This window comes from Equus caballus, chromosome 8 (assembly GCF_041296265.1).
Source record: "Equus caballus isolate H_3958 breed thoroughbred chromosome 8, TB-T2T, whole genome shotgun sequence".
NCBI classification, from domain to species: domain Eukaryota; kingdom Metazoa; phylum Chordata; class Mammalia; order Perissodactyla; family Equidae; genus Equus; species Equus caballus.
In genome coordinates this window covers 94,011,335-94,026,308 of record NC_091691.1, presented here as the reverse complement: position 1 = coordinate 94,026,308, position 14,974 = coordinate 94,011,335, and the positions used below count along the sequence as shown (strand labels likewise).

General features: G+C 41.6%; 1 protein-coding gene across 8 annotated transcripts in view; it reads left to right on the top strand.

Moving 5' to 3' along the window:
* Positions 1 to 318: 318 nt before the first annotated feature.
* RTTN (rotatin) overlaps positions 319 to 14,974 on the top strand; it is a 159,942-nt gene continuing 145,286 nt past the window's right edge. For 3 of the 8 annotated variants that reach the window (XR_011441605.1, XM_070275832.1, XM_070275834.1), the window contains exons 1-8: positions 469 to 806; positions 1,132 to 1,319; positions 2,216 to 2,393; positions 4,042 to 4,128; positions 6,220 to 6,310; positions 7,698 to 7,812; positions 8,766 to 8,916; positions 13,070 to 13,235. Coding sequence is in view for 6 of the 8 variants with exons in the window: in XM_070275832.1 (XP_070131933.1) it covers positions 761 to 806; positions 1,132 to 1,319; positions 2,216 to 2,393; positions 4,042 to 4,128; positions 6,220 to 6,310; positions 7,698 to 7,812; positions 8,766 to 8,916; positions 13,070 to 13,235 (1,022 nt within the window). In the remaining 2 variants the exon portion in view is untranslated. Of the gene's footprint in view, positions 807 to 1,131; positions 1,320 to 2,215; positions 2,394 to 4,041; positions 4,164 to 6,219; positions 6,311 to 7,697; positions 7,813 to 8,765; positions 8,917 to 13,069; positions 13,236 to 14,974 lie in introns of all 8 variants that reach the window. The other 5 variants (XR_011441606.1, XM_001493188.5, XM_014727854.3 and 2 more) reach the window with 4 other exon arrangements.

The window sequence follows — 14,974 nt, the reverse complement described above, 5'->3', positions numbered from 1 at the left end:
AAAATCAACTTTGGTGCCTTAAAATACTAATTCGTTCCCCCCCCCCCCCCTTTTTTCCTCTTTCTACATTCTCCCTTTTTCTCTTCTGCTCATTTTCCTTTTTTCCGGCGTCTCTTTCCTTTTGTGGTTTGCTTGTTTATATTGAATTTAGGTATCCGGGGACGCTGTTTGACTTTGCAGATACACTTCACAGTTAAAGAGGGTAAGTCACTCAGTAAAGGGGGTGGGGGAATTCTAACAAAACAAAACTCTGCATTCTAAATTGTAAAGTTCTGAGAGCTGATAATTCACACTGGCAGAGTCATAAACGGATCTGTTGCAGAGCGAGGACGCAGGGCTGGGTTGCGCTGCAGTCCCGGCCTCTGCAGCCCGCGCCAGAGCCCGCGCTGGGGCACCGGAACCCCAGGCAGGCGGGCGCAGCAGCGGTTCCGGAATTCCGGGAGGCGAACACGAATGGACCAAGACTACAACTCCCGACATGCATGGCGACCAAACCAGGTTCTACCCTACTTGTCTCCTCATTCTTTCCGGTTCTTACGACAGATACTTCTGTCTAGGAGCTGCGTGGTAGTATTTATAGGGAGACTGTAAGCTTCTCTGGCGGTGCGGCGCCCGAGAACAGCTCACGGAATGCTTCTCACTCGTCGGGTGGTTCACTCCCGCGTTGCAGAACCCGCCGTCCGACGGGCCGGGTTTCCAGGGGGACATTAATTGTGGCCGGACGCTGTGGCGCGGCTGTTTAATTCTCCGACGGCGGCTGATGGTGCGGGACGAGATGGTCCTGACGGGGCTCATCAGGAAACTCGGTAACAGTCTGCGATGCCCTCGCCCCAGCCCTTCTTTGTCGTGGCCACCTGCTCGAAAGGCCGTGTCCCGTGTCCGAGGCCGGGCCCCGCGGCGGCGGCTCCGTCTCGTGTCCTGGCCTCCCTGGGCGGCCCCCTGGGACCCTGTGGGACGCTGTCAGCTCGGCAGTTCTCGTGCCCAGCGCCCGAGCGGCCGGCAGGTGCAGACACCTGGGTTCCCTCTCTCCTTCCTCCCCGCGCCGGGCCCCCCAGGAATGACCAAGTTTCAGGGTCGATCTGGGGGCGCCTCCTGGGAGTAGGGCAGCAGCGTGCTGTGCTTCGTTGACAGGTCATCAGCTGGCCGAGATCCGGGAGCGCGCTCTCCGGAGCATCCTCTGCAAGGTTGAGCACAACTTAATCTGCTGTGCTGATCTCGTTCAGGAGAGGCTGCTTTTCCTGCATTTGCTGGAATGGTTCAATTTCCCGTCCGTCCCAATGAAAGCGGAGGTTCTGAGCCTGTTGAATAGATTGGTTAAGGTAGGATCATTTTGAAATAAAATGATCAGAGGAGTGAGTGTTTCTTAGTCATTTAATTGTATCGTTGGTTGAAAGTTAAATAATTAAAACAATTTTTTTAAAAACAATCGAAGAGTTTGAATTTTAATTTATCTGGGTATGTAGTGCTCATCTTCCTTTTCTCTTATTCGTAATGCTGAATCTCACGTTGTCTCTTCTGTGCTCTGAAGTAACCCAGAGCTGCTGAGTTCTGGTATGTTCTGATTTTTGGAATCATCTTAGAGGTTAATATGTTTTATTCTGTATTTCCTTGTGTTCTGCTATTTACATGTTAAAAGTTAGTTGTGTCTGTAGGAAAGAGAATACATTTAAAGATAATGTTACAGACCATGTTTAGTAAATAGCACAAGAATGTTAAATTGCTGTTCCCATATTTGATTTTCAGATTTGTGTTCCTCTGCCTTTCTCGAGAGTAGTTAGTTGTTATGGTGAAATGTCAGTGTGCTGGTGTCACCTTTCAAAACTGTAAATCACTCTGCACTCGTGGGGGGTTCTCATTACTTTGGCATCCTTTGACTGGTTGGAGGTTGGAGGTAGGAGAGGAGAGGGTGAGTGTCAGTGGGAAGCAGTAATCCATTTAGTAAATAAAGGTAGGATTGATAGGGTGCATTTCCAGTGATCATTGTCTGGACTTGTCTCTCCTAAGCGTTATCAAATATTTTATGTATGTCACTATAAATGTACGTCCTATTCTTGGAAGTTCTTTACTTTGGGGTATATCAATGCAAGATTTATTTTTTTTTAAAAAGGAACATCTAGTATACCAAAAATAATTTCATGTTTTGACTGTGGTAAAATAATGTCTAGAGATTTTGATATTTATTATTATTCTTAAGACTCTTCTCTTCTTATTTCAGTATCCCCCAGCGGTCCAGCATTTAGTTGATCTCGGTGCAGTCGAATTTTTATCTAAACTTCGTTCTAATGTGGAGCCAAATCTACAGGCTGAAATCGATGGCATTTTAGATGGACTTTTTATTCTTCCTTCGGAAGTTCCTGCGCTATATTCTGAATCTTACCAAACCAATCAAACTGGTAACTCTTTGGAATCAATCTGAAGCATTCTGTTAAAATATACATATTGGTTCTAGTGGTTAATTCTAAGAAAGGTGACCTTAAATTAAAAAAAAAAAAGACTCCTTCCCACCCCCCCCCCAACTTATTTTTCTTGCTAACTTATCCGAGCGATCTTTTTTCCCCTCTTCTACTGTTATTTAGAGGAGGATACATTAGTATTTATTTCTAATTTTGTATGGGGCCTAAAAGATGCCATTGATTTTCTTTTTGTGAGACTAGTGTGACAGACTATTTCTTTAACAATAACAACAAATTTTCATTGAGCACTCGTTATTGTGTGCCAGACGTCATTCTAAATGTGTCAAACTTGGATTTTTTGACTGTGTTCTTTGTACAGGAGTATGGTGATACCTGCCCTAGCTCATGATTTTGTTGTGGGGGCCAATCAAAATGAGCTACACGTGGTATACTGCTTAAAATCAGAGCGAAAGAGACAGGGACTTAAGTCCCAGTGCTGCCACTAGTTGTGTGACCTTGCTAAGTAAGGTTCTTCACTCCTCCAGGCCTTAGTGTTCTCATGCCAAAAGTGGGACAAGAAGAAAGAACATCTGGTAGAATTGTTGTGAGGATTAAATGAGACAATGCCTGTCAAGTGCTCCACGTAGGGCCCAGCATATATTAAGCATAGAATTGTTGGCTGCTACTGTTGTGTTCTTGTTGTTATTTAATGCCCGGTATAGTGCCTAGCAAACAGAAGGCATTTAAATTGATTCAAAGAAAAAAAAAAGTGCTGATGAAATTTATGTGATTGAGTAGTAAAGGTGGAAAAAGCATGTTTTTGCTTGCTTAATCTGTTAGACCATATTTTTCTCTTCACCAATGCTGCGCTGCTCCTGCTATGACTCTGGTATGCTTTTAATAAGAACAATAGCAGCTGCCATTGATTGAGTTCTTGTGTGACTGTGATTTTTAATAATGTATTTTACAATTTCTGTCTAAGCCATAACAAATCAAGTAGAATCTTAAATCGTGAATTTTCAATCTAGTTCCTGGCAGGTGAGATTAGAGGTATAGTCTAGGGCTAATTTTCAGTTATCTGTATTAATGTTAGGAACTACTAGCATGAAAAATTCAAAGAGAAAATTACAGAATTTAGTTGTAGCCTTTTCCTCCTTCTCATTGCATCTGAACTGCTGAATTCATAATAAGATGTGATGTGGAATCGTCACAGGTGTTGAAAGATAGCACTCCAGTCCTTTGTTTGTGAGTTTTTTTTTAAAGATATTAATGAAAATTGATGTGATCAGACACTATACAATTAGAGTCAGAGAGGGGAGATGGACTAAGCAGCAGAGATGAACAATCCTTGAATAGATACTTTGTAACAGATTCTTTATGTACATTGTGGATGTTTTCATTCTAAAAAGTAATTGTATTTATTAACAGTAAAAGAGAGAGGGGATAAACCCCATCAATTGGAAATTGGTTCAGTATTCACATTCTTTTCCTCTTTAGAAAGACAGACTTCAGAGAAAAAAAAACTAGGTTATTTTTCTAGTTTTTAAAATGATTCAAAAACTTGAGAAAACATTAATATTTGATGAGTGAGTTTCACATTTAGCTAATAAAAATCAATGATGAAGTGATACTTATATTTTCTTTTCAGAATTGCCACAACCTGAAATCTTAACAGGGTATTTTCCTCAAGACAAAAGTAATTTCCAGCAGACAGAAGTGCCTCCACGGCCGATGGGTGTGTATGTGTAGGGAAGTAAATCTGCTGATCTGGTAAATAGGAAATTAATGTACTTTTCCTCATTGTTGTGAAGACACACTGTCAAACTTGAATGTTTCAGCATTGAACTGAATGTTTCAGTTGCCTCAAATTAGTCTCGGGTGTAGAGTCTAAATGGTGACACTTGATGTTCTGACTGCGTCCGAGCAGCTCTGTAAGTGGGTGGTAATGGTGCACTGGTACCTCGTGCTTATTGAACACGAAGTCTTTGTCAGGGGACGGTGCCCTGTGCTGTGCGTGTGTCAGCTCCCTGAGTGGTACTGTCCATCTAGTTATTTAAGCCGAAGACTCAGAATCATCTTCGTTTCTTCATTTATCTTTATCCCAACATCCAGCTGATTGAAGAGTTCTGATTTAGAGCCTCTCCCTGGAATCTCATCCAGGTCCTTTCGTGTCTGGTGTGTCTGGTCTCTGCTGCTCACAGGCCACCTTCTCAAAGAGACCTTCCTGAGGGCTCTAGCCGGTGTTCACTTTCTATCTGTGTTTAGTTTTCTTCCTAACACATATCGTGATCTGAAATTATGTATTTATTTACTTCTTGTTTGTCTCCCTCATTCTTAGTTTAATGATAGCTGCATACAGGGCTTTATCCCCAGTGTGTGAAACAATGCCAAAAATGTGTTAGGCACTATATACGTTCTTTGAATGAGTGAATCAATCCTCGTGGAGCCCATGAGATTGAGTTTATTAGTGTCCCCATTTTACTGATGAGGACACTGAGGCTTAGAAAGGACAAAAGCTTTGTCCTAGGTGATGCAGTTAGGGAGTGGATAGGTAAGCATGTACTTCATGTTTTTCTTGCCTGCGTAGTTGAGATGAAAAAGTTGTGTGCCAGGATACATCTGCTGATGTCGGGTATTCAGATTAACTGAATTTGGAAGTCCTCTGTTATTAAAAAACTTTCATAGAAACTCTCAGGTTGAATAACAGCCTGAAAAGAAAAAACAGAAAACGTGCTCATGTGTTAAAATGCTTCACCTTTCTGGAAAAGATTTGTTAGGCTTGTAAGGAGCTTTGGTTTTGAGGCAAGATGGTAGTTCTTTGTGTTTGTGGCTGAGAGGCTTAACTGAGTGACAGTGAGAGACATCAGAAGGAGGTGAGTGTCTACAGGGCTGGTAACAATGGGTCTTTGAGTGAAGCTGTTGAAAACCTTAAGGACGATTGAGATGGTTACGCATTTCCTGTGAGTTGCAGTTTGTGAATTGATGGTGTGGCTTATTTTGGACACATCTTTACGTACGCAGTGTAAGCCTGTCCTTCCCTCCACCTACCTCTTGCTTTTGCCTTAAAAAGTAAACCCTGCTTTTATGTTAGCACTTGAAAAAAGCAACTGTGATGTGTTTGGCAATTTAATATTACCGTTATCTGAATTTAACGATTCCATGCTCTTTCAAAGCATTTGGCAGAAAGACTATTTGCCATTTGGAAGGGCTTATGTAGATACTGTTTCTCAGTCTTGTCACCTTAACTTATGCAATATGAGATCTGTTAAAAAATAATTTGAACAGGGGTAGTTTAAAACTGTGTTAGTTTCTTGGATTTCTTTTAATCTCCTTTGAACTCTGATATTTGATCTTCAACCTTATGGTCTTCAAGTTATCTTCAAAGAGGTTTAAACATCTAATACCATATAGGATATTTGAACATGACTAATTAAATGTAATAGATGATTATGTTTATATCATTTTTAATTTCTCCAATTAAAGATGTTCTCCAAATGCCAGTTCCTTTTATGTCAGATTTAAACTCTGTTCTGATCAACCACAGGGTAAAATAGGAAATTTAGTTGAAACTCTAAATGTCATTCAATATTGGTGTGTGTTTAATGCTCTTCTAATAATAATAATATACTTGTTCTGTTTAAATTATGAAAAGAGAGCTCTCTTATTTATCCTGTGAGGGAACAAAATTGTAGCTGACCTTGCTTGGTATAATGTAAGATGGAACTTTACTTGGAGCCTTGTTTTAAAAGGGAAGCTTTACTCTTAACTTTGTGAATCTGTCAACATTGACTTCTTGATGCCTGAAGTTTTGCTTTTCCGTTAACAGTAAATCAGACTGTCAAGTGCTTGAAGTTTTCTGTGTTTCCTTGGCTGCCGCTGACCACCACAGACCGACATGTCCTCTCCTCTAATGAAAGGTACAGTGCCTGAGGTATTTCTGGTATTTTGGTTCATTTATAGCCATCAAATCTGATAGTTATTACTATACATTTTCACCAGGAAAAAAGATACTAAGTGGCTGTGAAGGTAGTAATGGGAATATATGAAGGATTTTCAGTATTTTAAAAAGCAAGCCAGACAATTCCTGTTTGCCTTTAATCAGGCTGCACATCAAGTTTCTTTTTTCCAGTTGGAATCTTGTGTACTTCTTGGTGATATTAGTCATCTCTTATTGACCAGATTCTCTGATTGGCCATTGCTTATGCCCTTGGTTAATAAAAATGGAAAAATCAAACATAAATGCAGTCTTTTTTAGTAGACGATATATTTCGAAACATGGATTCCATGTTTTCTTCTCTGTTAGGAGAAGGTTGGGGACCACTGATCTAATCTAATCTTATGTAATGGATGTTAATTGGTTATTCCTCCCAAAAGTAGACAGCTGATATATAGAAGTTTGGAGAGTGTTTTAATGTCTAGTTTCACTTTTTGCTGAAACTTTAATTTCAATGAATGCCACAACAACGAGTTGTTAGTCTTATTTTGGTAAGAATGTGAAAAATAAAGACCAACTTGCTAGAGTTAGGGCCAGATACAGGTGGATGGTGTTGAAGGACTTTTGGTGATGGCACTTCTAAGGCATCAGTAAATTCTCTTGGAGTAAGGTATTGAGGGGGTGGAGTGCACATGACAAAGGGCAGGGGCTTGTTTTGATATGTCAGTTCTGAGTCAGTCCCTAAAGAAGAGCTAACAGCGTCTAGTGCATGCGTGTGAATGGCGAATGGTGGACTGGAGCTGGGCTGAGAGAGAGGGTGTGGTTTCTTGGGTTGGGGTGAACAACTGCTGCATCCCTAGGAGAGCAGATATTGTCTGAAAAGTTGAGGGGTATCCTCTGTCTAGTTTAAGAGGGGAGTCCCAGCTTGAATCACCTAGAGCAGAGACGAGCAGTAAGGAATCTGATTCCTAGAATTTAACTCTATACTTACTATTATTTTTTTGTCTTATTTCCTAATTCATTTAGCAGATTTCACCGAATTCTGTGCCCTTTGACCTCATTGATCTCATTTTGTAGCATTGTGATAATCTCTGGGCTTATAGTAGTGGATACCCTGTAGTCCCTGCTCTTGAGGGTCTAGTGGGGGATATAAGGTCAACACACAATTACATAGCACAAAATAGAGGCATATGGAAGAAGCGTCTACCCCAGAGTTGTTTATTGATTGGGGAAAAAATCTAGGAAGGCTTCCCAGGGGAAGTGATGTCTTAGTTGAGGTCCAAAGGATTGTGATAGAGTCATTATGCCCCGAGGTTACTCAGAATCTGGTACAGGTAAACTCATTTTAAAAATAATACTATATTTTGTAGTTCTTTAAGAAGTAGTAACCACACTTTAATCTGGAACACCTGTGAACTATTGAAGGACGTTATCATGCAAGATTTTCCTGCTGAGATTTTCCTTCAAAGGCCAAAAATTGTTCAGGTGCGTATCCTGTGTAATTGTTTTCGATTTTGAAATAGACAACTTTTTGCAATGAAACAAATTTTGCAAAGTAGGAGTCCTTGGAAAGGAAATTTGCACTACTGTATTCAAAAAATGAAATATTTGGTTATTTAAATCACTTATCTTTTAACTTATCTGGATGGGAATTAGTCTCATTCGATGCATGCTGTCCATTGTGACCACCTTGAATTTACTGTTTATGGGTCATCCAAAGGAGAAATAGACTTTGAAAATGGAGTTTGGGCAGCAGGAACCCTTCTTAACAGTAAGAATAGCATCACTTTCTGAGTATCCAGTCTGTGTAAGGCACAGTGCTAGATGCTGTGGAAATATGGTCGTAATGAGCAAATCAGATGGATTCTTTGCTATCTAGTCTGTTGCTTATTTAGTAGAGAGATTGGGATCCAGCGTTGGGATTCTGGCATGTCCAGAGCATCTCGCAGTGCCTCAGCACCCTCAGTCCACAACCTCGCTCTGCAATTAGAGGGCTGAAGTGCATGCCAGTGAATGGAAGCTATTAATACGTACTGCTGCACCTGACAAATGATAGCAGAGGAAAAGCTGTTGATTACCAGCACGTGGCAATGTGATTTAGCTGTTTGAGATGAAAAGGCTTGCTGTGATTTTTTAAAAGTACTGTGTAACTTAATGTTCTGAATGGGGAATAATTCCTGTGTTCTCTCAGAATGGGTGCTCAGCTACCAGATTTTAGATATGAGAAACACAGGCTATTAAAATTTTATCATCTTATTTTGACTCATCTTCTTGCATTATGCTGTCATTTTTGTGCATTTCTCTTTCTCCTGTCTTATAAACATTTGGCAGCTTCATTTATTCCCTTTGTTGTTCATTTAACCTTCCTGAAGCTCCACATCCTTCTTTGAGGTCGAGCACTTAGTTCCTGTGATCGTTTTCGTTGCTCTTTATTTCAGAGTCTCTTATCTCTGCTGAAACTGGCCTTTGGGGGAGATGGAAAACATCGCCTGGCACTGCAGTCAGTGTCCTGCTTGCAGCAGCTGTGCACGTATTTAAGAAACAGACTGAACTTTCACCGGGATCCAGGTTTTTTCTCTAGTAAACAAGGTATTTATATTTATTTGTTCACTAGTCACTAGCAGTATTTGCAGATTCTTCTGAGAACTCCCCATTATACTCGCTGCTGGGGCCTTACTGTGTATACATTTCAGAACATCAACCCCCTATTCCTAAACGTAATCAAATTGTCATCTTTGAAAACAAACTGTGATTGACAGAACCACTCATGATCCCACCCTCTTTTTTTATTTTTGATAAGAGACCTTTGCAGGTGTTTTTTTTCTTTCTCCCATACGTAAAGAGTGTTTTTGGCAGTTAGGGACTAGGATTCTGAGTCCCGCTATTCATGTGGGACTTTGGGTATTTTCACACGTTACGTGTTGTGTTAATAAATTGTTTGGTTTGAAAAATACCAATTTTTATTTTATGAAGACTATTTTTATTTGACTTGTGATGTAGTCATAGTATTATATGATAGTGTCAAACTTTTCAGGGAAAAAGCACCATCTAATGGCCAAATAGAGTACGAGGCTGGCCTTGTCAAAACAGTATTTACAACTTAAGATTTCTGTGTGCTTTTACAGTATGCATTGAATATTATAGTGATTTGTCATTATGCTTTACAGTTAATCCCTGTTTTGTTGAGAGTTTCACTGATCCTGTGCTCCTTGAATATTTTTGCCCTACGTTAGCTTTATTATAGATCTCACAGGGTCTGGGGTTTCCTCCTTAACTTTCTTGAGATACAGCATTCTGCAGTTGGCTGATAAGAGAGCTTTTGGGTGCCCCATATTTCATCAGAAAAAAAAATTATAATGATGATAAAATTGCTTGGTATTTCTGAAGATTTATTCATGTAGTAAATAAATATTTATTTATCGTCTACTATATGCCAACCAATATTCTAGTCTCTGGGGGTATAACACTGAACAAAACGGGTAAAGTCTCAGCCTTTATGAGGTTAGATTTTGGAATATTGGAGACAGGTAATAAACAAGTTCACTTCAGATCAGAAGTGCTCGAAGGGAACAAGGAGGGTGGTGTGACAGAAGGTGATGGAGGGAGCGCAGCTTACTTAGGTAGGATGGTCAGGGAGAGCCTCTCAGAGGAGGCGACCTGGAGGGCGAGAAGGGGCGTCTGCTTGAAGAGCTGCGGGACGGGTGTTCCAGGAAGGTCAGAGCCTCAGCAGCGAGGGTGACGTGCCTGAGGAACGGAAACCAGGCCCGTGGGTGGAGTGTGGTGACCCGGTGCTGGGCTGGGGAGGGCAGAGAGACAGCGAGGGGAGACCAGAGAGGCAGCGGGGGCCAGAGCGTGTGGGTGGAGTGTGGTGACCCGGTGCTGGGCTGGGGAGGGCAGAGAGGCAGCGAGGGGAGACCAGAGAGGCAGCGGGGGCCAGAGCGTGTGGGTGGAGTGTGGTGACCCGGTGCTGGGCTGGGGAGGGCAGAGAGGCAGCGAGGGGAGACCAGAGAGGCAGCGGGGGCCAGAGCGTGTGGGTGGAGTGTGGTGACCCGGTGCTGGGCTGGGGAGGGCAGAGAGACAGCGAGGGGAGACCGAGAGGCAGCGGGGGCCAGAGCGTGTGGGTGGAGTGTGGTGACCCGGTGCTGGGCTGGGGAGGGCAGAGAGACAGCGAGGGGAGACCGAGAGGCAGCGGGGGCCAGAGCGTGTGGGTGGAGTGTGGTGACCCGGTGCTGGGCTGGGGAGGGCAGAGAGACAGCGAGGGGAGACCAGAGAGGCAGCGGGGGCCAGAGCGTGGGGGGGGAGTGTGGTGACCCGGTGCTGGGCTGGGGAGGGCAGAGAGACAGCGGGGGGAGACCAGAGAGGCAGCGGGGGCCAGAGCGTGTGGGGACTTGTTGACCTTGGTAAGGATTTTATATTTTCGTTGAAGTGCAGTGAGAAGCTCTTGAAGAGGTTTTTTTTTTCCCCTCTGCAAATTCCTTTATTTTACCTAATTCTTTAAAAATTATGGTAAAATATATGTAACATAAAATGTGCCCTTACAACCATTCTTAAAGGTGCAGTTTGGTGGCATTAATTACAGTCACACTGTTGTGCAACCAACACCTGACCTGTTCTCAAACCTTTTTCATCACCCTGGAAAGAAGCTCTGGAACCACTGAGCCGGACTCCCCATTTGCCCTTCCTCCTGCAGCCCCTGGGTGCCTCTAATCTACTTTCTGCCTCTAAATTTGTCTATTCTAGCTACCTCATACAAGTGGAATCATACAATATTTGTCCTTTTATGTCTGGCTTGTTTCACTTAACAAAATGTTTTCCATGTTGTATAGCATATGTCAGAACTTCGTGCCTTTTTTATGACTGGATAATATTCCATGGTATGGCTATACCACACTGTTTATTTATCTGCTGATGGACATGTGGATTGTTCCCATATTTTGGCTATTGTGAGTAATGCTTCAGTGAACATTGGCATATCTGTTTGAGCACCTGTTTTCAATTCTGTTGGGTGTATACCTGAGAGTAGAATTGCTGGATCCTGTGTTAATTCTATGTTTAGCTTTTTGAGAAACCATCAAACTGTTTTCCGTAGTGGCTGCACCATTTTGCATTCTCTCCAGTGATGTATAAGCCTTCGCATTTCTCCACATCCTTGTCAGCACTTGTTATTTTCTATTTTTTAAAAAATCTTTGTCATCCTAGTAGGTGTGGAGTGGTATCTCGTTGTGGGTCTTTTTTTCTTTTGCTGAGGAAGATACACCCTGAACTAACATCTGTTGCTAGTCTTCCTCTTTTTTTGCTTGATGAAAATTAGCCCTGAGCTAACATCTGTGCCAGTCCTCTTCCACTTTATATGTGGGTCATTGCCACAGCATGGCTGTCGATTGGTGTAGGTCTGCGACTGGAATCCAAACCCATAAACCCAGGCCACTGAAGCAGAAGGCATTGAATGTAACCACCTCACCACAGGCCAGCCCATCATTGTTTTTTTTTTTCCCTAAAGTTTAGCAACTGAGCTACCATCTGTTGCCAATTTTCTGTATTCTTTTTTTAATTTTTTCTTCTTCTTGTCCCCAACACCACACCACTACATAGTCATATAGTCTAGTTGGGGGTCCTTCTAGGTCCACTATGTGGGTTGCTGTGTCAGCATGGCTTGATGAGTGGTGCCATATCTGCACCGAGGATCCGAACCAGTGAAATCCTGGGCTGCTGGAGCAGAGCGTACAAACTTAACGACTGGGCCATGGAGCTGGCCCCTGACCCCTCGTTTTGATTTGCATTTCCCTAAAGACTACTGTCTAATGACTAGTAATTCCCTGGTGAAATTTCATGTACTTATTGGTCATTTGTATATCTTCTATGGAAAAATGTCTTTTGAAGTTCTTTGCCCATTTTTAAATTTTGTTTTTTTAGCTGAGGAAGATTCGCCCTGTGCTGACATCTGTTGCCAGTCTTCCTCTATTTTGTATGTGAGCCACCACCACAGCATGGCTACTGATAGACAAATGTGTAGGACTGTGCCTAGGAACTGAACCTGGGCTGCCAAAGTGGAGTGCGCTGAACTTAACCACTAGGCCACTGGGGCTGGCCCAAGTTGTTTGTTTTTTAATTGTTGAATTTTAGGAGTTCTTTGTTTATCCTGGATATTAAATCCTTATCAGATATATGATTTGCAAATATTTTCTCCTATTCTGTAGGTGTCATCTTGATAATCTTTGATGCACAGAAGTTTTTAATTTTGAAGTTCAGTTTATCTATGTTTTCTTTGGTTGTGCTTTTGGTGTCATATCTAAGAATCCATTTCTAAATCCAAGGTCATGAAGATTTACCGCTATATTATCTGCTAAAGAGACTTATGGTTTTTGCTCTTACATTTAGATTTTTAATCCATTTTGAGTTAATTTTTGCAAATGGTTTGAGGTAGGGTTTCTTGGATAGTTTTAAGCAAGGGAGTGCACAGTCTGGTATCCCGCTTTGGCAGTCTTTAATGTTGTAAATGAACACTGTTGTAAGTGTATGTTGGCTAGAAAGTTCCATATAACCAGGTCAGTTAGATATAAACCTAAATGTGCTAAGTGAATACTTGCCGAAAAGGTTGACCTTTAGTTTTATTTTTACTCCTATAGTAGCATTTCTACTATCTGAATTTTGTTAGTGTTTATTTGGAAGAATGACGCATAAATACTACATAATCAGCAATCTGTCTGTACTATGGGATAATTTTCTTTTTTTTTTCCCCCAGATACAATTTCCCAGAATTCTTCTTTGTCTTATTGTCATGATGTAAGAGTTACTCATCATTCCCAGAATCCTTCTCCAGGAAGCAGCAGCCCCCGGCCTTCTGTGGTTGGGCGCACAGGCCAGCGGCCCAGAGGAGACGGCCAGGATTGGGATGCACTGTCTTCCAGGTGACTGTAGACAAGCCAGGTTAATGTGTGTGTCTCAGTTTCAGAGGGCAATCATCATTTTCCTCTGACTTCTCTTTCGAAACATTACCACACGTGTTGACCTTCTGTTAAATGAGTGGTTTTCGTACTTTTTTAGACCATGACCCACAGTAGGAAATAAGTCCTACGTTGTAGTTCGGTGTTCAGTACACAGACCTAAACTGCATGTGTGTGCATGTGTGCCTGTGTGTCCACTAAAACAAAGTGTTCACAAAATAGTACTCAGATTCCATGTGCTACACAGTGAACTATATTTTCTGTTTCTATTGCACTGAAAGAAGAGTGATAATTCTCACTCACTAAATTTTTTTTGCCAGCCACAAATGGAATGTGATCTAGTTTAAAAGCATAGGTTTAAATGATAGATACATTTGATAATATTTAAAACCCGTTTTTGTAAGTCTAAGCATGATTTAAATACATCAGTGTTTTAAAAGGAATAATTGGAGAATCTGTAAAACAGACTCCTTCAGGGTGCATGGTTTATGGACTCCTACTTGTTTGTGTAAACACAGACTTTTATTGTGAACTTTCTTAAAGGGATTGGCATGGTGTTTGTATTTTACCTCATCCTTAGGCTACAAGCATCTAAAAACGTATTAGCCTCTTGTTTAGTGTCATTCTGATAAATGCTCAGTAAGGCCAGCCCTTGTCTGCTGGCTAATTATTGTCTCATGGCGCTGCTGCTGCTACCAGCTAGGGCTGCCTGTACTGGCTGTGGGCTTGGTGTTAGGCCAAGTGCCGTACGCGCTTGGTCTCCTTTAGTTGTCCTCCTAACAGTCCTTTAATAGGATTGGTGTTGTCATTGCTATCATCATTTTACAGAAAACCCTGAGGTTCCGAGAGGCTGGAGCCTAACCCCAGTTTATAGAGTTGGTCCAGAGCAGGGCGGGGTTGGACAGTATGATGTGAGAGCCTGTGCTCCTAGTCCTTGCCTGGTAGCTGGTGGGGAGCAGGCCTGGTTTTTCTCTTTACTCTTAGAAAGCCTTTGTCCCTCCTTCACTAAGCTATATCCATAGGGTGTGCTCTGTGCTTGTGAATTTTCACTCCTGAGTGAGCATCTTCCTCATGGGGCCTTTCAGAGTTGGAGAGAAGTACAGCTGATTTCCATATTTTGGGATACTTTGTGTGGTGAAATTGAAGAAATGACAAAACATCTATTAAATTTTGGGTGTTGTACATGTTTCAATAGCGTTAGTGTGTCTCTGTGATTCAGCTTCAATTGTGGACAATACCAACAGTCAAAATTTTGAGATTCTTTGTAAATGTGAGTTTCAAGCCTTTCTCTAGCACTGTTACCCCACCACTTTACATCCAAGGTAAGAATGTTTTTATGGAGGAAGTCAAGAAAGATGAGATGTTCCATTTTTTGGTGTATTCAATATCACTCTGTGATGTTGAATGTGCTAATTAAAGTAATCCATTTCTCATGTTTTTCTGGCATTCTTCGGTTGCTAACATTGGCTTACTCAGAACATTTGGTGAAAATCACAGAAAACTCAGGAAACTATGTGAATTATTTAGTTTTGCCTTTATAAGTTGATTACCGAACAACTTTGCTATGAATCTGGTTACTTTCCTTTAGAAATGAATGGTTTCAGTGCTAATGTTGATTGCTACTATAGGAATGTTGACAGATTTCAAGAACATCAGTTTGAAAAGCAAAATATAAATGCATTTTTGGTTTCATTTACAGTTTT